The following is a 22,270-nucleotide window of genomic DNA, read 5'->3' on the forward strand; positions in this document are numbered from 1 at the left end:
CCTTCTCGCCTCTGTCCCATGCAAAATCTAAAACCTAAGAAATATATCATGGGCCTAGCACAGTAGCCTAGTTGTTAAAGTCCTTGCCTTGCATGCACCTGGATCCCACATAGGTGCCAGTTTGTATGCCAGCTGCTCCACCTCCCTTTCCAGCTCCCTGCTTGTGGCCTGGGAAGGCAGTCAAGGATGGCTAAAGCCTTGGGACCCTGCACCCATACAACAGACCCAGAAGAGACTCCTGGCTTTGGATGGCTCAGCTCCAGCTACTGCGACCACTTAGGTGGTGAACCAGTGGATGGAAGATCTTCCTCTTTGTCTCTTTCTCTCTGTATATCTGACTTTCCAATAAAAGTAAAATTAAATCTTAAAGAAAAAGAAAAAACACATAGTTTAAGTAGGTATTCTGAAAGTGACTGGAACCTTAAAAATACCCTAACCACCAGCAAAAGTACCTGCTTATTTTGATAATATTTTTAACACAAACTTTCCTTAAAATCCAAGTTGACAGAAAACTAATTCTACCAACCCAGGAACTACAACCAGCTTTGAGCACAAATGCTACTGTAATTGCCACCATCACAAAAAAAAACATTGTGGTTGACAAGAGAACCCCACCATTGTTCAGCCAGTCAGAAGGCAATGCCAGGAGGAGCCCAGCCAGAAGGACGCTCTGTTACAGCTTTCTGTCTCAAGGCAAGACAAGAGGCCTCAAAAATCCATACTAAGTGACATTACATTTAGGGAACATATGTTCTATTTTTAAATTATTATGTGCAAAATGTAATAATGTATAGATTTAGACATCAACTACTAAACCATCTTGGATGGTAAGCACATTAAGAACAAAATTTTCTTCAATTGCACAGAAGTTTTATTTATGAACAAGTCAACCGGATAAATAACGCAGCTCCAGGGACAGCTCTGGGACATGATGTGTTTCCTGAAAGGAGAGAGACCGCCCACACCAAAAAAACCTTAACACATACAATGTTAACCTGACAGATGAAAAAGTACTACACCCAGACCCTAACCTCATTCATTTTGTCAACTCTACTATTTCTTGGGGTATTTACATCTTTGGTTTGTTTCTAGGAGACAAAAAGAGAGGAGTGAGTTTTCATCTGCTAGCTCAGCTCCCAAATGTCTAGAAGAGCAAGGAACAGGAAGGCGACCCAGGTCACCCACAAGGGTGGCAAGAACCCAATTAACTACACCCTCACACTGCCTCCATCCAGGAGGCATTATCAGATTGGACTGAGGCATCTGGGCTGCGCCAGGAGGCCAGGCCGGCCCACTGGGAACGTGGGAGTCTTCACCACCAGGCTAAAAGCCACTGCTTCTTAATTGCTGCTGCTCCAACAAGAGCCAGGCTCACAAATCAGATATCTTAACCATGCGTCAACTAATGAAGCATTTCAATCTCTCTTTTTAAAGCAAGTCCTACATGTAGAACCTTGCTTCCAAACAGCAGACAGAATAAGGCAGATGTTTTTCAAAGGAACTGGAGATAAGCACTGGATAGTTTTGGAAGGTATCCACCAAATCGAGATAAGACTCTGCTCCCCACTTCATTAATAGAATACAAGTGACGTCTGCCCTAGCCCAACCTGCAAGGATTTATGCAGATATAAAATGCAAGACATTGTTAACACAGCTCACTCCCCCACTTTCAGGAATTACAAGGACGACAACACATCCTAATATCAAGTGCGATGTGGAGAAATTCAGGTGGAACCTGACTCACCTAAAAAGAAACTATTAAGCACTTGTGTGGATATTAGCCTGGGGACCATCTGCCCTACCACACACTGGCAGGCAGGTTCTCTTTTTCTGTGCAGAAGCCGTGTGACTTTCCTGTACATTCGATAACCCCTTCCCAGGGAACCAGATAACGGCCCGCTTGAAGGTATATTTAGCTTCACCTTTCAGCACTGCTCTTTCACTTTTTCCATTTCCCGGGGACTTTTTACTCTCGCCCCTAGAATTTCATTTTCCTTCTATCCTTCCAGTAACCTTCACTTTAAATTTTAAACCCTAGGGGTGACTTCAAATGCTTTTCCAAAACACGCATTCATGTTCACATGAGATTTTATCCAAAGATTAACTCCATTCATTTAGGGTTGGCAGGACTCTGTCCTTCGTCTTCCCATACCCACGTCGTGCCCACCTGCAGCCCCCTCCAAGCCTCCGTCCCACACAGTCCCAAGCTGGCTCTCTCTCACCGGTCACCGCCCTCCGCCTCGGTTCCCTTCCCTCAGTTCTGCCCGACAGCCGACGCGCCCCTGCCCCCATCACCGGCCCACAGTTTGGGGAGCGCCTGGATCTCCCCGACTCTTCCTCCCCGGAAATCTCCCCACCCTCCAGGGCCCAGACCCTCCTCGGTTCCCCTTTCCACCTTGAGAGCCTCAGGGCAGCTCCAGACCGAGTTCTGGGACACTCCCGCCCCTCGCAGCCCTCACGGTGCCCGCGCCCACCGCCCCGGGGCCCACGGGGCGCCCCTCGGGACGCGGCCCTCCGACCTGCCTCTGCGCCTCCCGCAGCCCCTGCAGCCGCAGCCCCAGCTCCCGCCGGTAGCTCTGCGCCGCCTCCACATTCTCGCGGGCCTCCAGCAGCAGCTGCTCGCCGTCCAGCTCCATGGCCCCCCTCATCCGGCCGCGCGGCCCGTGGCTGCCGGCGCGGGTTCCTCACTGCGCCGGGCGCCGCCGAGCGGCCCCGCGCGGCCTCGCGCAAGGCGGAAGCGGCCCCGGGCCCCGCCCCAGCCGCGAGGCGCCCTGGAGGGATGGCCAGCTGCCGCTGCGCCGGCCCGGCGTGGCCTCGGGGTCCCAGAGCCGCCCGCTCGCCGCCTCCGAGGACCTGTGCTCCGAGCGCGAGCGGCGCTGACCCCTGCGCCTGACTTGGGAAACGCCGGGAAGCATGACGAGGACGTCCCACATCTTCTCTTGTCCTTGACTTTCTACTTTCCTGCTGGGGTTCCCCCGGGCCAGAGCGAGCTGAGGTACGCTGAGGGGGCTCACTATTTCCGGAACCCAGGATTTGAACTCAGAACTGAGGAAGCCAGAGCACTGGGCCCTGACGTCGGCCTCCCCGCTCCGGCCACCACCCACATCTCCACTTTGGCCACCACCCACACCTCCACCCGGACAGCGGGTGACCATTGTGGCCAGCAGTGGCCCTAGCGCCAGGCAGGGTGTTGGCAGATATTTTTCTCCACTGCAAGGTCTAGATCATTGGAGGTGCCAGCTGTAAGGACTGTATAGCAACGCAGCAAATCCTGGGCATGTCCAGCCGTAGACAAACTTATACAACTTTCATGGTTCACCAAAAATCGACTTTGCCTTTCCCCCAACCACTTAGAAGCACTTTTTTAAAAAATGACTGTGGATCAAATGTAAAGTAAGTGGATGGTTTAATTCGGCCTCTGTTGACAGTTGACCCAGGAACCCGGACCCTTAGAATTCAGGGAGCAAGCAGTAGAGGTCACTGTGTGTTGTCCTGTTACAGGAGCCTGTGAGGAGAGGGAGAGAGAAGTAGAGTTTAGTTCTCTTTAAAGTAGGGATTCTCAATCAACACTGGTTCAGTGAAACGAGGGTGCTAAGATACATGGGGAGAAAATAGCTGAGAAATACTGCATTGGAAGTATAAATTAGGGCTCAGAGCCATGGCTCAGTTGCCTAGTCCTCTCCCTACAAGTACCAGCATCCAACATCGGCACCACAAGTCCGAGCTGCTCCACTTCCATAACACCCAGCTCCCTACTTGTGGCCTGGGAAAGCAGTTGAGGACGGCCCAAAGCCTTGGGACCCTGCACCCGTGTGGGAGACCTGGAGGAGGATCTGGACTCCTGGCTTCGGATCAGCAGACTGCCTGTTGTAGTCGTTTGGGGAGTGAATCATCAGATGGAACATCTTCTCTGTCTCTCCTACTCTCTGTATATCTAACTTTGCAATAAAAATAAATCAATCTTTTAAAAAAAAGACAATAATGTTACCAACCAAAAAGTTAATAGTGTAATGGCTGCTGCTAGAAAGAGCAAGGAAAAGACTGAAATCAGGGATGGAATAAAAAGAGATTTTTTCACTTTCTCATTTCCTACCACCTTCCCTGCTGTCTACCAGTTCTAATGAAACAAAACAACACCCAACAAGATGGCATATACAAAAAAAAAAAAAAAAGGAAGAAAGAAAGAAATGAAAGCAGTGACAACTCCCTTCACTGAAAATCCTGACAGCTTATTTTCAGAAAAAAACAAGCAGCACAATCTAGATTTGAGACATTTGTACTCCTTATTTTTTAAAAAAGATTTATTTATTTTATTGGAAAGTCAGATCCACAGAGAGAAGGAGAGACAAAAATCCCCCATCCTCCAGTTCACTCCCCAAGGGACTGCAACTGCCAGAGCTGAGCTGATCTGAAGCCAGGAGTCAGGGTCTCCAACTTGGATGCAGCATCCCAAGGTTCCTCTGGGTCTCCCACATGGGCTTAGGATCCCAGTGGTCCGGTCCATATGCCACTGCCTTCGCAGGCCACAAACAGGGAGCTGGATGGGAAATGGAGCAGCCAGAAAATGAAACAGCACCCTTATGGGATCCCAGTGCAAAGTTAGGTTTTTAGCCACTAGGCTACCACTCCTGGCCTTGTATTCCTTATATTAAAACAACACTGATACCTGAGTGACTAAAGTTCTCACCTTGCATGCATGCGCCAGGATCCCATGGGAACACCAGTCCATAATCCCAGTAGCCCCACTTCCCATCCAGCTCCCTGCTTGTAGCCTGGGTCCCTGCACTGGTGTGGGAGACCTGGAGGAGGCTCCTGGCTCCTGGCTTTAGCTCTGGCCATTGCGGCCACTTGGGGAGTGAATCAATGGATGGAAGATCTTTCTCTTTGTCTCTCCTTGTCTCTTTATATCTGATTATTCAATTAAAAAAAAAAATCACTGGGGCAGCGTGGGTGGAGCCAGGCTGCGACACCTGCAGGCAAATGCTAAAATGAGTCTGTCTGGGCCACTGCTCCCACCAGCACACATAAGAACTGGGATGGGAGATGAGCTGCTGCTACTGCTGCTGAGTGTGACAGCTGGGACTGGAAGCAGACTAGGCTAGGCAAGGCTACGCATGAGAACTGGGACAGGAAAAACCACGCTGCGATGTGACTGTCATTGGAGCACACGTGAGCCAAAGTGCAGGCTGGTTGCCACTGGGGTAAGTCCTGTAGAACTACTTGGAAAGTGCAAGATCTGGGACTGGGAGTAGATCCGGCAGGGAAACTGTGGGCACCTTCTTTGATGGGCTGAACTCCCACTGGCAAGCATGAGAACTAGGGCTGGAGGTGGGCCTGTCTAGACTGGCAGTGGCACCCACCAGAATGAGTGTGAGCTGGATAGTTGGATCAGTTGGATGGAACTTGGCTCCAGTGCCCATTGATGTGTACAAGAACTGAATGGGATGTGGGACAGATCAAACCAGTTTGTTGCATACAGTGGCATGCCCAAGAACCAGGGTTGGGGACTGGTTTATTGGAGGTTATTTGGGGTTGCTCCAACTAGGCTGCAGTTGCTGCTGGTATAAGTGAGAGCAGAATGTGTGGTGTGCAGGGTTGGCATATGAGATGAGGTTGGGGACACAACTGACCAGATGATGTCAATCATCAGTATGTGTGTGTAGGCTGATATGGGTGATGGACTGAGTTGGACCTCACACTGGCTGGCACATACAGGAGTTAAGTTGGGGTCACCTCTGGCGAGGTTTCTTTTGAGCCTCCCCCAATTGTATGGCTAAGAACTCCAATCATGGTGAAAATGAAAAGGTCTGTGGTCTGGCCTCAGAGTGTATGTGTCAGAACGGGGTCTGCATGGTTGCTGAGGCCAGTACAGTGGATGGCATGCCCGGATGCTCATTGAGGCCTGCAGATGACATTTAGTACCATTGAATGCAGAACAAATTGGACAGCTCTTCCAGACAAATATCTGACATGTCCGGTGGACTGTGTCAGCCCATGGACCTTGGATGGATTTCCTCAACCTTGGAGCAACAAAATCAATAACATACTAGAACTATCAAAACTATTTAAGCAGTATCCTTGGAACATGCTGCATATCAGGGACCATGGATGATGTCAGGTGGCCATCCCCAGTCCACGGTATTAATGCCGTTGAGCTGCTGGGAGAGGCCATCTCTACTTCTCTCTTCACTTTCCCCAAATATCAGAAGAAAAAAGGATATTGGAGACAGTTGTTTCATCTGCTTCCCCCATTCCTAGACCCTCCCCACCCTAATCAGGGGCATGTATCCCTCTCAACTATATAAGCATAATCAAAAATAAAATGAATTGGGCCCAACGCAGTAGCCTACTGGCTAAAGTCCTTGCCTTGCATGCGCCAGGATCCCATATGGGTGCTGGTTTTGTGTCCTGGCTTCTCAACTTCCCTTTCAACTCCCTGCTTTTGGCTTGAGAAAGCAATAGAGGACAACCCAAATCCTTGAGACTCTGTACTCACATGGAAGATCCAGAAGAAACTCCTGGCTCCTGGTTTGGGTTCAGTTCAGCTTTGCGTATTGTGTCTACTTAAGGAGTAAACCAGCAGATGCAAGATCTTTCTGTAAATCTGACTTTCCCATAAAAATAAATAAATTGTAGCAAAAAAGGTAAAACAATACCACATATCACAATAATCTCCATGGTTATGGTCACTTTGTCTCATCTGACTTCTAGCTTCCGTGTAGTTAAAACTCTGCACTCAAACATTCACAGTATTAGCATAAATCTCATCATCTTTCTCTCTTTACCACTGGACTAAATTTCACATTAAAAAACTGCCAAAGGACAGGCAATTGGTTTAGCACCTAGATTGCCTGCCACTCACATGAGAATGCTTGGGCTCCATAGCTGGATCCACTTCTTACTCCAACTTCCTGCTCAGGCAACCCCCTGGAGGTAGTATAGAGGCCTCAAGTTCTGAAAACTTGGGTTCCTACCACCCACATCCAAGACCCGGATCGAGTTCCTTACGCTTGGCTGTTGCAAGCATTGGGAACTCTCTTTTATTGGAAGGGCAGATTTACAGTAAGAAGGAGTGACAGAAAAATCTTCTACCTGCTGGTTCACTCCCCAAATAGCCGCAATCACTAGAGCTGAGCTGATCTGAAGCCAGGAGCCAGGAGCTTCTTTCAGGTCTCCCACACAGGTGCAGGGTCCCAAGGCGTTGGGCAGTCCTTGACTGTTTTCCCAGGCCACCAGCAGAAGGCTGGATGGAAAGTGGAGCAGCAAGGACAGGAACTAGTGCCCAAATGGGATCTTGGGACTAGCAAGCAGAGGATTAGACAAATTGAGTCATCACACAAGCCCCAGAGATAAATATATTTTGAAAAAATATTTTTAAGTCAATATTTTGAACTGCAAATCGGCGTACGTCGAAGCAAGACGCTCATCAAAATATTCATATTCAATTGCAGATGGTAGCACTGTGATCAAATTTTTTATTGTTTGTGTTGTTCAAAAGTGCCTCCAAAGGACTTTTTTAGGACGTTGTCTACCTTTTGATTCTGGCAGCGACTGATTAAGTCATCGTAATTAAATAGCGTTTTCAACCGTGAAGCTTTTCCAAATCTCCAAAGTCCAGATAGGTTTTAAATTTCTTGGCGCCTTTGTTTCCCTTGGTGCGACTCGCCACGGAGGTGTTTTGATCCTCTCGGCTCTCCGTCGGCCCAGCCTCCAGAAACAGTCGCAGACTCCACCCCCGGCGCTCCGGACGGCGCGAAAACCCAATTGACAAGAACGGGCTCGGAAGCCCCGCGGTCCGGCCCGCGTCCCGCCCGGCCCGCCGACCCCGGCCCCGGCCCGCAGCGCTCCTCGGGGGCTCGCGGCCCGCCAGGCCCCGCACGCCGCCGCCGCGCCCGCAGGCCGCGCTGCCCGCGCTTTCCCGCCACCTCTTTCCGCGTCCGACGGGGCTGCGTCGGGCCGGGCCTCGGCGCCTTGCCCGGGGCCGGGGGTGTCGCGGCCGAGGCTGAAGCGGACCCCATGGCCTGGGCACCGGCCCCGCTGGGCCGCGCACGGTGCTAGGGCCGGGGGCAGCGGCGAGCATGGTGGGCGTCCTGGCCATGGCGGCGGCGGCGGCTCCCCCTCCGGTGGAGGACTACGAGATTGAGGTGCGGCGGGGTGCGGGCCGTCCCCGGGGGTCGTGGCACCTGCTGACGGACAGACGCCGGGGTCGCGGGGTGGCTGTGGGGTCGGCGTCGGGCAGGATGTGGGACCCCGGCTTGGCGTGTCAGTCACGGGCATCCCACGGGGAGTGGACACAGAACCCTGGCCTCTCCGCCTGCTGTGTTCCAGTTCCCGTGACAGACTCGGGGCAGGCACCCCTGGGAGCCGCCTGGTAGGGAGAGAAGATGTGTATTGATTTGGTGGCTTCTCTCACGGTTTGGAATGAAGTGACGTTTGTCTGCTCGGTGTTGGTTATGCTGGTAGGACACGCTCGGGCTTGTCTCTCGTGTTTGGGTTCTGGCACTTGGCGTCACTCAGGTCTTGATTTTGCGTGGGCAGTTGTGTCGGTTTTCCACGGACAGTGTGTTTTCGGTGCTTTCAGAGCCTCTTGCAAGGACCCCTGTGAGAGTTAGAGCCTTTTACACATTATGTCGCTCAGTATCAACCTTGAGATGAAGGTTATCTGTTTTACAGAGAGTTAAAGAGTGGTTAAAATGCAGTTAATTTTTTGGAAACGACTTTGATTGGAAAGCCAGATTACAGAGAGAAGAAGAGACAGAAATATGTGGTCTGCTGGGTCCCTCCCCAAGCAGCCAGGAGCTTCTTCCGGGTCTCCCATGCGGGTGCAGCCGTCCTCGGCTGCTTTTCCAGGCCACAAGCAGGGAGCTGAATGGGAAGTGGAGCTGCCGGGATTAGAACCGGCACGCAAATGGGATCCTGGCGTGTTCAATGCTAGGACTTCAACCGTTAGGCTGCAACGCTGGCCCAGTGCAGTTAAACTGTAAAAAAATTAAAAGTAGTTAGCTTCACAGCCAACCCTGGTACCACCTCAAGTTAAGTAAATAAAAGCAACTCATTAACATTTTTAATACATTTAACACTTCATTTTAAAATACGCATTTCATCTGCCTGTGATTTATTTTGCCTCATACTTATCCAGATGGTTAGAACTTTATCCCAGTACCAGTTACTAACTACTCATTTGCACACTAACTTTTTTTCCTGGGTGTGTGTGTGTTTTCCTAGTTGACCAGAATGCAAGCCCTTGAGGACTACTGATTAGGGTGGGGTAGGTTGAGGCATGGGGGAAGGTAGGTGGGTGGGACAAATTCTTCCAATTTCCCGCTGCTCTTCTCCAGAGTGCGATGCTCTCTGCTTGCATGCTATTGATACCACCTTGTCACACTCAGGTCTGGCTTTTCTAATCTTGTTCCCTTGAGCTGCGGTCACTGCTATCCTTTTTTTTTTAAAGGTTTTTATTATTTGTTTTTATCTAAAGGTAGATCTACAGAGAGGAGAGACAAAGATCTTCCCTCTTCTTTTTTTTTTTTTTTAAAGATTTATTTTCATTGGAAAGGCTGATATACAGAGAGGAGAGACAGAGGAAGATCTTCTGTCCAATGATTCACTCCCCAAGTGAGCGCAACCGCCGATGCTATGCCAGATCTGAAGCCAGGAGCCTCTTCCGGGTCTCCCACGCGGGTGCAGGTTCCCAAAGCCTTGGGCTGTCCTGGACAGCTTTCCCGGGCCACAGGCAGGGAGCTGGATGGGAAACGGGGCTGCCAAGATTAGAACCGGCGCCCATATGGGATCCCGGGCGTGCAAGGCGAGGACCTTAACCACTGCACCATCGCACCAGGCCGATCTTCCCTCTTCTGATTTATTCTCCAAGTGGCTGTAATAGTCGGTGTTGAGCTAGTCTGAAGCCCAGAGTCTCTTCCGGGTCTCCCACGCGGGTGCAGGGTCCCAAGGCTTTGGGCTGTCCTCCACTGCTTTCCCAGGCCACAAGCAAGGAACTGGATGGGAAGTGGAGCAGCTAGGATTAGAACCAGCGGCACTCATTGGGGATCCTGGCGTGTTTAAGGCGAGGACTTTAGCTGCCAGGCCACCGTGCTGGGCCCTATATGAAATATTAAAATGCAAATAAAAAATTTTTTTAAAGATTTATTTTTATTATTTTTTTATTGGAAAGGCGGATATACAGAGAGGAGAGACAGAGAGGAAGATCTTCCATCCGATGATTCACTCCCCAAGTGAGCGCAACGGGTCGATACTATGCCGATCCGAAGCCAGGAGCCTCTTCCGGGTCTCCCACGCGGGTGCAGGTTCCCAAAGCTTTGGGCCGTCCTCTGCTGCTTTCCCAGGCCACAGGCAGGGAGCTGGAAGGGAAGCGGGGCTGCCGGGATTAGAACCGGCGCCCATATGGGATCCCGGCCGTGTGAGGCGAGGACCTTTAACCACTTGCGCCACCGCGCCGGGCCCAGATTTATTTTATTTTCATGACAAAGTCAGATATACAGAGAGGAGGAGAGACAGAGAGGAAGATCTTCCATCCAGTGAGTCACTCTCCAATTGACTGCAATGGCTGGTGCTAAGCCAATCTCAAGCTAGGAGCCAGGAACCTCCTCCACGTCTCCCACATGGGTGCAGGATACCAAGGCTTTGGGCTGTCCTTGACTGCTTTCCCAGGCCACAGGCAGGGAACTGGATGGAAAGTGGAGCTGCTCGGATTAGTACCGGCACCCATATGGGATCCCGGTGTGTTCAAGGCAAGACTTTAGCTGCTAGGCCACTGTTCTGGGCCCTATATGAAACATTAAGATGCAAATTAAAATTTAAAAAATATTTTGAGAGAGAAAAAGAGAGTCAATCACCTGTAGTTTGCTTTCTGATTCCCAAAATGTCTGTTGTCTGGTGGGTGCTCAGGCTGTGCTGGGCTCCCTGGCCAGGAACTCAACCCAGGTGTGTGTTCTACTGGTGTCCAGTACACACCTAGCTGAGGGAGCCTGTTAAACAGGAACTTGCATCAGAAGTGGAGCTCTGGGCCCTGTGTAGTGGCCTAGTGGCCAGAGTCCTCACCTTGAATGTGCTAGGATCCCATATGGGCGGGCACTGGTTTGTATCCTTGTGGCCCACTTGCTATCCAGCTCCCTGCTTGTAGCCTGGGAAAGCAGTTGAGGATGGCCCAAAGCCTTGGGACCCTGCACCTGCATGGGAGACCCAGAAGACAAGAGGCTCCTGGCTTTGGGTTAGCTCAGCCCAGCAGTTGTGGCTGCTTGGGGAATGAATGGATGAAAGATCTTCTTTCTCTTGGTGTATCTGCCTTTCCAATAGAAATAAATAAATAAATCTTTAACACACACAAAAAAAGTGGAGCTCCAGTAGCACTCTGTCGTGTCCTCAGGGGCGTGATAAACAGAGGCCTAACTCTTTCTTTCTTTCTTTTTTTTTTTTTTCTGGGATTATTTTTATGGTTTTGTTTTGTTTTTGTGGAATGCCCCAGAAGACTGGTTCCTCGCTGTGTATTGGCTCAGCTCCAGTAGTTGTGGCCTCTTGGACAGTGAGCCATAGGTGGAAGATTGATCTGTTGCTGTTTCTCTCTTTCTCTGTATAAATCTGCCTTTCCAAAAAAAAAAAAAAATGCTTAAATTAGTGTTCAGTTTGATATGACACTGATTTTTAGGCAGGTTTCTTTCTGATATATTGTGTTTTCTACAAACAAAATTTCCTTTTTTGTCTTAATCTAGTTACTTAAGATTAAAATCCATGTTTAAAATGTATATTTCAATTATTTTGCTTGAAATAAATGCCTTTTTTTTTTCTTTTAAATTACTAGCCGTGCAAGAAGCGAAAGAAAGACGATGACAGATCTTCCTGCAAAACCATTACAAAATATTTATCTCCATTAGGGAAGACTGGGGACAGAGTTTTCTCACCTCCAAAATCTAGTAATATTATGAATTATTTTAGAAGGACTCCACCCAGCAGTGAGAGAAGACATTCCATGAAGGAGTGCCAGATAAAGTCTGCGCCATTGCCCACCGACCTTGGCAAAGAGCAGGGGCTGCCTTTGGAAACACTCTCACAAGTAGAGGTTAAGAAGAAAGGAAGGAGGGTTAATCTGTCTCAAAAACTCAATGATATTAAAATGGAAAATGAATCTCCAATTGAAATTAGTAGTGATGAGAGCAAAGAAGACTGTAGTTTTAACACCCTTGAGGACTGTAACCCTTCCGTTTTACTGCCGAAGAAATATGTCAGTGCACCTGGAGAATGCAATCAAGATAGCAAAAACCAATCAAGTATCGGGACCTCCAAGAAACATGTTAAGAAAGTAAATCCTAAGAAAGGGGCCGCAAAAAATGATGACAAGAGGTTGAGGAAAAGGAGGCTGCGAGATACAGTAGATATGTCTGAATGTTTGCCCCTGACGGAGGAACAAAATCTGCTTAAAAAGAATGATAGAGACAGTCAACAGATCATGCCTTCCCTTGCTAAAGAAATCAAGAACACTACAAAGGATGCGGACTTGAGAGATCATGTAACTGAAAGAGACCAGTCGCATGACAATACAGTAACTGTCTCCTATGAAGAATTCCTGAAAAGTCAGTGGGAACATGAGGTGGAGCAGGTACCAGATTCTACCGTGTCAATTTGTGTTCCTTCTGAAAGTGTCGAAGAAATAGTCAAAAGTAGTGATGTGAGAGAAATAGAAAACTGTGACATTTCTCCACAGGTACGTTTTAAGACAGTTACTGTGCTTGCACAAGTTCACCCTATCCCCTTAAAAAAATCAGGAAAAATACCCCCAATTTTCTTGAAACAGAAGCGTTCTGAAGTGGAAAATAGCCTATCTGATCCTGAGAATGAACAGATGATCCAGAAAAGGAAATCAAATGTTGTCATACAGGAAGAAGAATTAGAATTGGCAGTTTTGGAAGCTGGAACTTCTGACGCTGTGAAACCGAAATGCACTCCGGAAGAAAGACAGCAGTTCATGAAGGCATTCAGGCAGCCCACATCAGATGCACTGAAGGATGGAGTCAAAAAACCCGACAAACAGAAAGAACTCAGTGACAAATCTTCCGGGGAGGAAGGAAGAGATGGCAGTGCTAAAAAAATCGTGGACGGTACTCACACTCAAATGCTTGCAAGTAACGACTGTGCACAGGCTCGCAAGGAACGCTGTCCTAAGAAAAGTAAAAAGGTCAAGAAAAAGGGAAAGAAGACCTCAGATATTGGGGTTCCTCAGGCTGAAAACGCAGAAATAAATACTCAACAGCAAGAAGCAATCTTTTCCTTTAAAAAACCACAACGCCAGAATAGGCTTAGAATGAGTTTAAGACGAAAGAAAGCAGGCGTTTTCAGAAGCACCCCAGTTAAGAGTAAAAGACTTGTTTGTGAAAACCCAGCAAGTGATGACCCTCCACGCAAGAATTACAAACCAAGAAAGACGAGCACAGCAGTTAAAGATAAGGTTACTCCTTCTAAAGCCAAGCCTGAGGAGAGCTTGGTGAATATTTCCACACCCAAATCAACCAGAAGATCTGTAAGACACAGCACGCCCACTATGGTGACGATGAGAGGGACCTGTTCCGAAGGGGCCCCTGAGGTCAGTCCAGCTAAGGCGTCCACTCCCAGAGCAGCCAGCTTTGTGGACAGGCACGGCCTCTACACAGCGGAACTGATAACAGTACCCTCTGACTCAGAGAGCCCCATCAGGTTAAGTTTTGTGTGTTTCTTTGGTTCTAAAGTTCTAGTATTCTGTCTGTAGTACTAGCTAGAAGGAAACTACTTCAAACACTGGAGAGGATTTTTGTTATTAAGTGATTTATAAAAAGGAGAATTGCTTTCAAGATGTTTCTATGTTTAATTAATTTTCGAAGATTTATTATCTGGAGTTGATATTAGAAAGACATATCTGCTGGTTCACTCCCAGATAGTTGCAATGGCCAGGGCTGGGCCAGGCTGAAACCCAGGGCGTGGAACTCCATCTAAGCCTCTCATGGACAACAAGGGCCAGGTACTTGGCTCATCTTTTCTTGCTTTCTCTTTTCTGGAGATTTCTTAATTTTTTTTTTTTTTTATTTGAATAGCAGAGTTACAGACAGGGTCTTCTATCCATTGATTCACTCCATAATGGCTAAAATAGCCCGGACTGGACCAATCTGAAGCCAGGAGCCTGGAGATTTTTCCAGAGCTTCCACGTGATGCAGGGGCCCAAGCGCTTGTGCTGTCCTCCACTGCTTTCCCAGGCTGTTAACAGGAAGTTCAGTTGGAAGTACAGCAGCTGAATCTCAAACTTGCACACATGAGATGCCTGCCTTGCTGCGCCCACTTAACCTGATGCATGATGACACTGGGGGCTCCCTGCTTTTACCAGGCACACCAGCTGGGACTTGCACTCATGCTCATATGGGATGCCAGCCTCATAGGCTGTGGCTTAACACACTGCACCTAAATGCTAACCCCTTCATTTAATTTAGGGAAAATTTCAGAAGAATTTTAGATATATTTTGGATGAGTCTTAACTCTTAATCAGAGTTGCTAACCCTGGAGAAATATCCCTGAAATGTGACAAATAGATTAAAAAAAAAAACATACAGAATGTTATTTTTTGGGTAAATAGATCCATGTGCTGTGAAGAACATACTTGTGTTCTGTTTCTGGGTAATGTAAGAATGTTTGGGGGATGTACTGGTGGAGGGCACAGTGGCTCAATAGTGTTGGGATCCCAAATGGTCACTGACTTGAGTCTCACCTACTCCACTTCTGATCCAGTTATCTGCTTATGGCCTGGGAAAGCAACGGACAGTGGCATAAAGACATGTGATCCTATACCCACGTGGAAGACGTTGGCTCTGGCCATTGTGACCATTTAGGAAGTGAACCAGCCAGCTGATGGAAGGTTTTTGTATCTCTCCTTTCTGTCAATCTGCCTTTCTAGTAAAAATAATATTTGAAAAATGATTCTAGGGCCTAATTTTCTGGAAAGAATATTTCTACAGGCAATAATTTATAAATTTGGCTTAGTTTTCAAGCAGTAGTTTGAAACTGAATAGGGTTTTTGTTTGTATTTTCGATGCTTTTTTAAAGGAGTTTAGAAATTGGAACCTTGACTGATTGTTATCTATGTTTAATTGGGATCCTTGCATGTTATGATCAAGATGTTTCTGAATACCTTCTCTTGTTTTCAGGATGAAGTTCACCAGAATTACCACTCCCAAAAAGTCTAAGAAGAAATCTAAAAAAAAATCCAAGAAATCAGAAACAACTGATGAAGATTTTATTTCTCCAACGAGAAAGGTAATATTAGAGTGATCTTTCTTTCTTTTTTTTTTTTTAAAGATTTATTAGTATTGGAAAGGCAGATATACAAAAAGGAGGAGATACAAAGAGAGATCTTCCATCCACTGGTTCACTCCTCAACTAGTAGCAAAGGTTGAAGCTGTTCTCATCCAAAGCCAGGATCCAGGAGCCCCTTCCGGGTATCCGACACAGGTGCAGGGTCCTAAGGCTTTGGGCCAACCTCGATTGCTTTCCCAGGCCACAAGCAAGGAGCTGGATGGGAGGTGGGGCTTCCGGAATTAGAACTGGCGCCCATATGGGATCCTGGCACGTTCAAGGCGAGGACTTTAGCTGCTAGGCCATTGTGCCAGGCCTTGCAACCAAATTCTGATCTCTGTTTTAGATAGCTTTCTATGTGATGCTTTACATGAACATAAATGTGTTTCTAGATAATTTCTGGTAAGAAATAAAGGCAGGGGCTGGAGTTGTAGTGCAGTAAGTTTAACCACTGCTTGTGAAGCCAGTATCCCATATCAGAGTACAGTCTCAGGTCCCAGCTATTCTAGATACTTCCACTCCACCTCCCTGCTGACGTGTCTGGGAGATCACACGGGCTAGTGTGTACTTGAGCCTGCTACCCATGTGGGTAACCCACATGGCGTTCCAGGCTCCTGCTTGGACGTGTCCCTGCCTTGGCTGTTGTGGCCATTGAGTAATGAGTATGTGGAAGATTCCACTCCCTCCCTGGTTGCTAGTCTGTTTATTTGAAAATAAACACTCCAAAATCATTTAAGAAAAATCACTATTTTAACGTAATTGTCTTGTAAGATTGGAATAGCCATTTCTTTGTTGACTGATGTGATTTGTGGCTGTATGTATTTTTATTGCATATTCTTAATTTTTTGTATTAATACAATTTTTTGTCTGTTATTTGTTTCCCCTTTTTTTTTGACTAGGCAAGCAGCGCTTCAAAAAATGTATCCAAAGCAAAGCAACTAATTGAAAAAGCGAAAGCTTTACACATCAATAGAACAAAGGTAGCCGAAGAAGCAGTTGTACCATTAAGGCGCTCCTCTAGACGTCAGATGCTTTCTGAAAAGAAAACATTGTCAAAATCAGAAGTAAGTATTACAGACATCTCTTGTTATAATTTATGTCTTGTTTTACTGTTTGGAGTGATTGAAACCATTATAAGCAAAGAAAATGGCATCATGGGATAACCTTCAAATGATAGAGAATATTTTTTTCAGTTCTGCTTTACAAACCTTTGGCTTATAAAATATAGTCAGTCTAGGGCTGGTGTGGTGGCATAGCGAACTAATTGTCTGCCCTGACGTGCCAGCATCCCGTATGACAGCCAGTTTGTGTTTTAGCTGCTTCACTTCCAATCCAGCTCCCTGCTTGTGGTCTGGGAAAGCAACAGAGAATGACTCGAAGCCATTGGACCCTGTTGACACATAGGACACTTAGAGGAATCTCCTTGCTTCGCTTCGGCTCAGCTCTGGCCATTGTGGCCATTTTGAGAGTGAACCACTGGATGAAAGAGCCTTTCTTTCTTTTTCTCTGTAAAATATGCCTTTCAAATTAAAAGAGTAAATATTTAAAAGAAAGAATTAATATAGTCTGAATCCTCAGGTCACTGCAGATCTTTTTTTTTTTTTTTAATTTTTTATTTTAATGCAAAAGTAGGTTAACAGAGAAGGAGATCCTCCCCAAGTGGCTTCAGCAGCCAGAGCTGAGCTGATCTGAAGCCAGGAGCCTCTTCTGGGTCTCCCACACAGTTTAGGGTTCCAAGGCTTTGGGCTATCCTCAAGACTGCTTTGCCAGTCCCAAAGCAGGGAGCTGGATGGGAAGTAGAGCAGCCAGAATACGAACTGGTGCTCATATGGGATCCTGGCACATGCAAGACAGGGACTCTATATCACCTCATCAGTATTAACTACTTAGGTTCTCAGATCTGCTGTTTCTTACTTCAGGGCTTTCTTGGGGGAACCCTTTATTTTGCTAAATAACGGGCTCAAGTTTCAAGTGTAGTGATGCTGACAATTTGCAAGTGCCAGAAAATAATTGCATGCTAATATTACTAAGATGTACAGAATGAATTTTATATTTGTATGTTGTGATGGAGAAAAAGGGAAATTTGCTTGTGTTTTTCTATGACATCTCAACCTGCAAAAGTTATCGATACAGTGTTTGATAAGATATATACAGGTGTGTGTATAGAAAGCACAGTACTGGGCATTCAGTACTCTAAGGTTTCAGGTGTCTACTATTGGTTAGCATTGGAATGTATCCCTTGCTGTGAGTAGGGAGTGCTGACGTACTAAAGAAATGTCTTTCTTATTTTATCTTAAGGACTCTGTCATAATAATAGATTCAAGTCTGACTTCTCTAAAGCATTCAGAAAAAAATCAGAAGAAACTTCCGAGTTTGAATGATGTACTAGGAAAAAAAATTAACAAGCCTCCTAAAAACATACCCGGTAAGCAGATTCAACATTAAGATGAATTTTGGGATATTGGGGGAGATCATTCTAAAGTATTCATGACAGAGATTTAGTCTGTCACAAAATCTAAAATTTTATTGTATTTATTTCTTCATCGTTTGGTTGAATGATTTTGAAGGCGGAGATACAGAGAGAGGGAGAGACAGACTGATCTTTCATGTGCTGGCTGCATCCTTGTTTGCCGTGTATGGGCAGAATCACAAGTCCTTGGTCCATCCTCCACTGGTTTCCCAGACTATAAGCAGGGAGTTGGATGGGAAGTGGAGCAGCCAGGAATAGAACCTATGCTTATATATGGGTTGCTGGTGCTGCAGGCAGAGGATTAACTTGCTACAACTGCACCGAGGCAAGTTAGTTCGCTTTTCTAAATGTCTAGTGCAGTGGGGTCTGGGCCAGACCAAAGCCAGGAATTGAAACCCAACCCGGACCTCCTACCGCCCATGTGAGTAGCAGGGACGCACCATCGCTTCTTCCCAGAGTGTGCATTCATAGAAGCTGGAGCTGGAGAATGCGATGTGGGTCTCCTAGCCATTCACCTCCCTCCTAGGCTGGATGCCTGCCCTCCCTAAAAAAGACTTGAGATCTCAAGGACTTTAGATTCCGCCACATACGTGGCAAACAAGGAAGCTCCAGAAGTAGATTGTGGGAGTCTTTAGTTATAAACGAACACTTCTCCCAGAGATTCTGATATTGGCAAGTTGGAGGAACAGGTCCGTGTATAGATAGTTTTGTTTGTTAAAATTTTAAATAAGTGTATTTAAATTTAAATTTAGGTTTATTAATTTTTAAAATTAAAAATTAAAAGCTAAATTAAAAAAATTTTTACAAAATAGCTAAAGGTAAGTAAAGAAGATATGCATTAATACTAACCTAAGTATTTTTCTCAGGAAAAATGAAGGTTGCTCCTTTATTCCTTGCCAGAAAGCCTCAAAAAACAACTGGTCCTGTCCTTGGCTTTGATGAAAGCAGGTTAGTTCCATACAAATTTTAAAATGCTGAAGTATTTTATGGAGTATGTTTTGTGTGTACTTGCTTACTTGCTGTGACAAGCAAGAATGTTAATTGTCCTTTGAAGTTTCTGTAACTTCATTTTAAAAGATGGCAAAGGTCACATTACCTTCACTTTTGGAAAACCTAGCTTTCCTGAATTTTTTTTTCTTCCCTCTCTAGACAAAATAGAATTAAAAATATTTTTAAGTACTTTCATGTACCAGGTATTGTTTTTGGTCCTAGGGGTGTTTTGATGAAAAAGATAAGATATAGTCCCTCTTTTCACGAGGCTTATAGTTGAGAGGGAAGACAGTCTATGATTAAGCAATAATTGGGCCAACAGTTGGAAAGGGACAGATTTCTGTTAGAGTCTGTATGAAAGATGCTTGTTGTGGTCACAGAAGGCTTCTCTGAGGACATGGCAGTTGAGCTGAGATCTGAAGGAAGAGCCAGAGCTGCTAGGGGAAGCAGCCATGTTCCTGTCAGAGGGAGCAGTCTGTTCCATCCCTACAGCTCTAAGTATGACAGTCAGATTGAATGGTGCTTGACTTGAACATGAGAGTAAGGGGGAGAAGACATGGGTTCAGCTGGAGGGGTGATGGGTGCCAGCTGAAGCAGGACCCAGGACCATGTTGATGAATTTTGTTAGAAGCAGTGAGAAGCAGCCCAGCAGAGATTTTTAACCGCGAATGTGAATATAAACAGGAAGTCTTATTTACATGATGAGTCTGTCTAATGATGTTGTCAAGAATGGGATGGAAGCGCATGTAGCCCGGGTATGTGTGACATGATGGAGAAGTGAGCTCGCCTGTTAGCACTGGCACCTGGAAAGAGATGAATCCCAAAACCCTTGGTGATCAATTAGGTATGGATAATGAAGTGAGGAAAAGAAAAAAAGATATTAAAACAACACTACAGTTCTAGTTTATGCAGCTGGAATGATACATCGGAAAGAGAACAAATTTCCCTAAATCCTGGATTAAGGCTATTGATTTTTTTTTTACTGTTCCAATTTAAGGAGTGAGCTTAAATGTGCAAATATTAACCAAACAGTCTTGACACATGAATTATATTAAGATATAAAATATTTCTTCTACTCCTGGAAAAATACTATATACTCTTTCATTTATCTCCCCACCGACATCGTAACAAAATGTAACTGCTCTTCTGATTTCTCTTCCCACCAGCCAGACTGTTGTCTCTTGGCATAGATTGTCTTTATCTGTTGTCAACTTTTCTTTCTGTCTCCTTTTTTTTCCCCCTGAAAATTTATTGATTGATTTGAAAGGTAGGTTTACAGAGAGAAGGAGAGGCAGGCAGAGAAGAAAGATCTTCCCTCTGTTGATTGAGCCTATATGACCTCAGTGGGCGGAACTGCGCTGATTCCGAGGGCAAGGAGCTTGCAGGTTGCTGTCAGGCTAGTTGCAGGGGCAGCACTTGCACAATCTTCCACTCTTTTCCCAGACACATTAGCAGGTACTGGATCCGAAGTAGCGTACCGGTTCTAAAGCCATTATCTGTATGCCATGCAAGCATTGCATATGGCAGCTTTACGCACTATGCCACTGCACTGGCCCCACGTAGCTGTTCTAAATATCCACACATTTAACTAATCAAGCTTCATTAAGATTAAATAGTACATAAAATACTATGCTCCCAGTTGCTGCAAATAGTCTGAGTTTAATGAATGTGTATCTGTGTAAATACTGCAACAATAAAGATAGAGAACATTTTTATCACTTTCCTTTTAAAGATATTTTTTCTTATTGGAAAGGTAGATATACAGAGAGGAGGAGAGACAGAGAGGAAGGTCTTCCATCCATTGATTTACTCCCCAAGCGGCCGCAACTACACTGATCTGAAGCCAGCAGCCTCTTCTGGGTCTCCCAAGCGGGCTTCAAGGTTCTAATGTCCCAGGCCACAAGCATGGAGCTGGGTGGGACGCGGGGCACCAGGATTAGAATTGCCACCCACTGGGCTCTGTGCTGTGGCCTAGCAGCTAAAGTTCTCGCCTTGAATGCGTCGGGATCCCATATGGGCTCCGGGTCTAATCCCGGCAGCTCCACTTCCCATCCGGCTCCCTGCTTGTGGCCTGGGAAAGAGGACGGCCCAAAGCCTTGGGACCCTGTACCCATATGGGAGACCTGGAAGGAGGTTCTGGGCTCCTGGCTTTGGATCGGCAAGTACTGGATGGAGGATCTACCCCTCTGTCTCTCCTCCTCTCTGTGTGTCTAACTTTATAATAAAAAAATAAATAAGTCTTTTAAAAAAAAAAAATTGCCAACCATATGGAATTCCAGCATGTACAAGGCGAGGACTTTAGCCACTAGGTTACCGCACTGGGCCAATTTTTGTTGCTTTAAAGAGAATGTTCCTTAATGTCTCTGCAGAATTCTTTCAAACCTATAGAGCTTGTGCTTAGCTTTGTGTTGATATAGATTTGTTTTTTTCTAAATCTCATGTAAAAGTATAAGTGAAAAATAAGTGAACTTTTGTTTCTTCTTTCAAAAACTGACAGTCCATTCCTTTTATTGTTAGATTTATTCCTTGTGTGAGTGTACAATTGGTTGCCCATTCTTTTTTTGAAGGTCTTTGATTATTTCTAGTATTTACCTATGATTTAAAAGGCTTCTATGAACATTTTCTTTTTAATTTTAAAAAATTTGTTTTTATTGGAAAGTTAGATTTACAGAGCGAAGACAAGCTAGAGAGAGCCATCTTCCATCCACTGGTTCACCCTGAAATGGCCACAGTGGCCTGACTTGAACTGATCTGAAGCCAGGAGCCAGGAGCCTCCTCTGGGTCTTCCACATGGCTTTAACAGGCCAAGGACTTGGACAATCCTCCACTGCTTTATCCTGGTACTTGAAAGAGGGATTAACTAGTTGAGTAGTTTCACTGGGCCCTGCTATGAGCATTCTTATGCACATGTGTGGACACATGTCCTTCTTTCTTATCCCTTGAAATGGATTGCTCTGTCATTACGTTGGTACATGTCTAATAGTATAAGAACCTGTCACGGGCCTGGCATGGTAGCCTTTTGGCTAAAGTCCTTGCTTTGCACTCACTGGGATCCCATGGAGGGCTGGTTTATATTCTAGTTGCTCCACTTCCCTTCGAGCTCCCTGCTTGTGGCCTAGGAAAGCAGTAGATGATGGCCTAAAGCCTTGGGACTCTGCATCTGTGTGGGAGACCTGGAGGAGCTCCTGGCTCCTGGCTTTAGAATAGCTCAGTTCTGGCCATTGCAGCCACTTGGGGAGGGAATCAGCAGACGGATGATCTTCCTCTCTGTTTCCTCCTTCTCTCTGTGTAAAATATAAAAAAAAAAAAAAAAAGAATCTGCCAGACTGGTTTTTTTTTTTTTTTTAAAGATTTATTTTTATTATTTTTTCATTGGAAAGGCGGATATACAGAGAGGAGAGACAGAGAGGAAGATCTTCCATCCGATGATTCACTCCCCAAGTGAGCGCAACGGGCCGATACTATGCTGATCCGAAGCCAGGAGCC

The 22,270-nt window shown here is 46.2% G+C and overlaps 2 protein-coding genes across 4 annotated transcripts in view; one reads left to right on the forward strand and one right to left on the reverse strand.

Moving 5' to 3' along the window:
* CRLF3 (cytokine receptor like factor 3) overlaps positions 1–2,739 on the reverse strand; it is a 30,564-nt gene extending 27,825 nt beyond the window's left edge. The window contains exon 1 of one of the 2 annotated variants that reach the window (XM_041001717.1): positions 2,520–2,739. In XM_041001717.1, coding sequence (XP_040857651.1) covers positions 2,520–2,648 — 129 coding nt within the window. In that variant the 5' untranslated portion in view covers positions 2,649–2,739. The remainder of the gene's footprint in view (positions 1–2,519) is intronic. The other variant, XM_041001719.1, reaches the window with a different exon arrangement.
* Positions 2,740–7,988: 5,249 nt separating this feature from the next.
* Positions 7,989–22,270, forward strand: part of ATAD5 (ATPase family AAA domain containing 5) — a 40,807-nt gene continuing 26,525 nt past the window's right edge. For both annotated transcript variants that reach the window (XM_041000402.1, XM_041000401.1), the window contains exons 1-6: positions 7,989–8,144; positions 11,816–13,701; positions 15,177–15,285; positions 16,224–16,388; positions 17,623–17,749; positions 18,661–18,742. In XM_041000402.1, coding sequence (XP_040856336.1) covers positions 8,079–8,144; positions 11,816–13,701; positions 15,177–15,285; positions 16,224–16,388; positions 17,623–17,749; positions 18,661–18,742 — 2,435 coding nt within the window. In that variant the 5' untranslated portion in view covers positions 7,989–8,078. The remainder of the gene's footprint in view (positions 8,145–11,815; positions 13,702–15,176; positions 15,286–16,223; positions 16,389–17,622; positions 17,750–18,660; positions 18,743–22,270) is intronic.

Source organism: Ochotona curzoniae, unplaced genomic scaffold (genome assembly GCF_017591425.1).
Source record: "Ochotona curzoniae isolate NIBS_2020 unplaced genomic scaffold, NIBS_Ocur_1.0 scaffold_2453, whole genome shotgun sequence".
In the NCBI taxonomy this organism is placed as follows: domain Eukaryota; kingdom Metazoa; phylum Chordata; class Mammalia; order Lagomorpha; family Ochotonidae; genus Ochotona; species Ochotona curzoniae.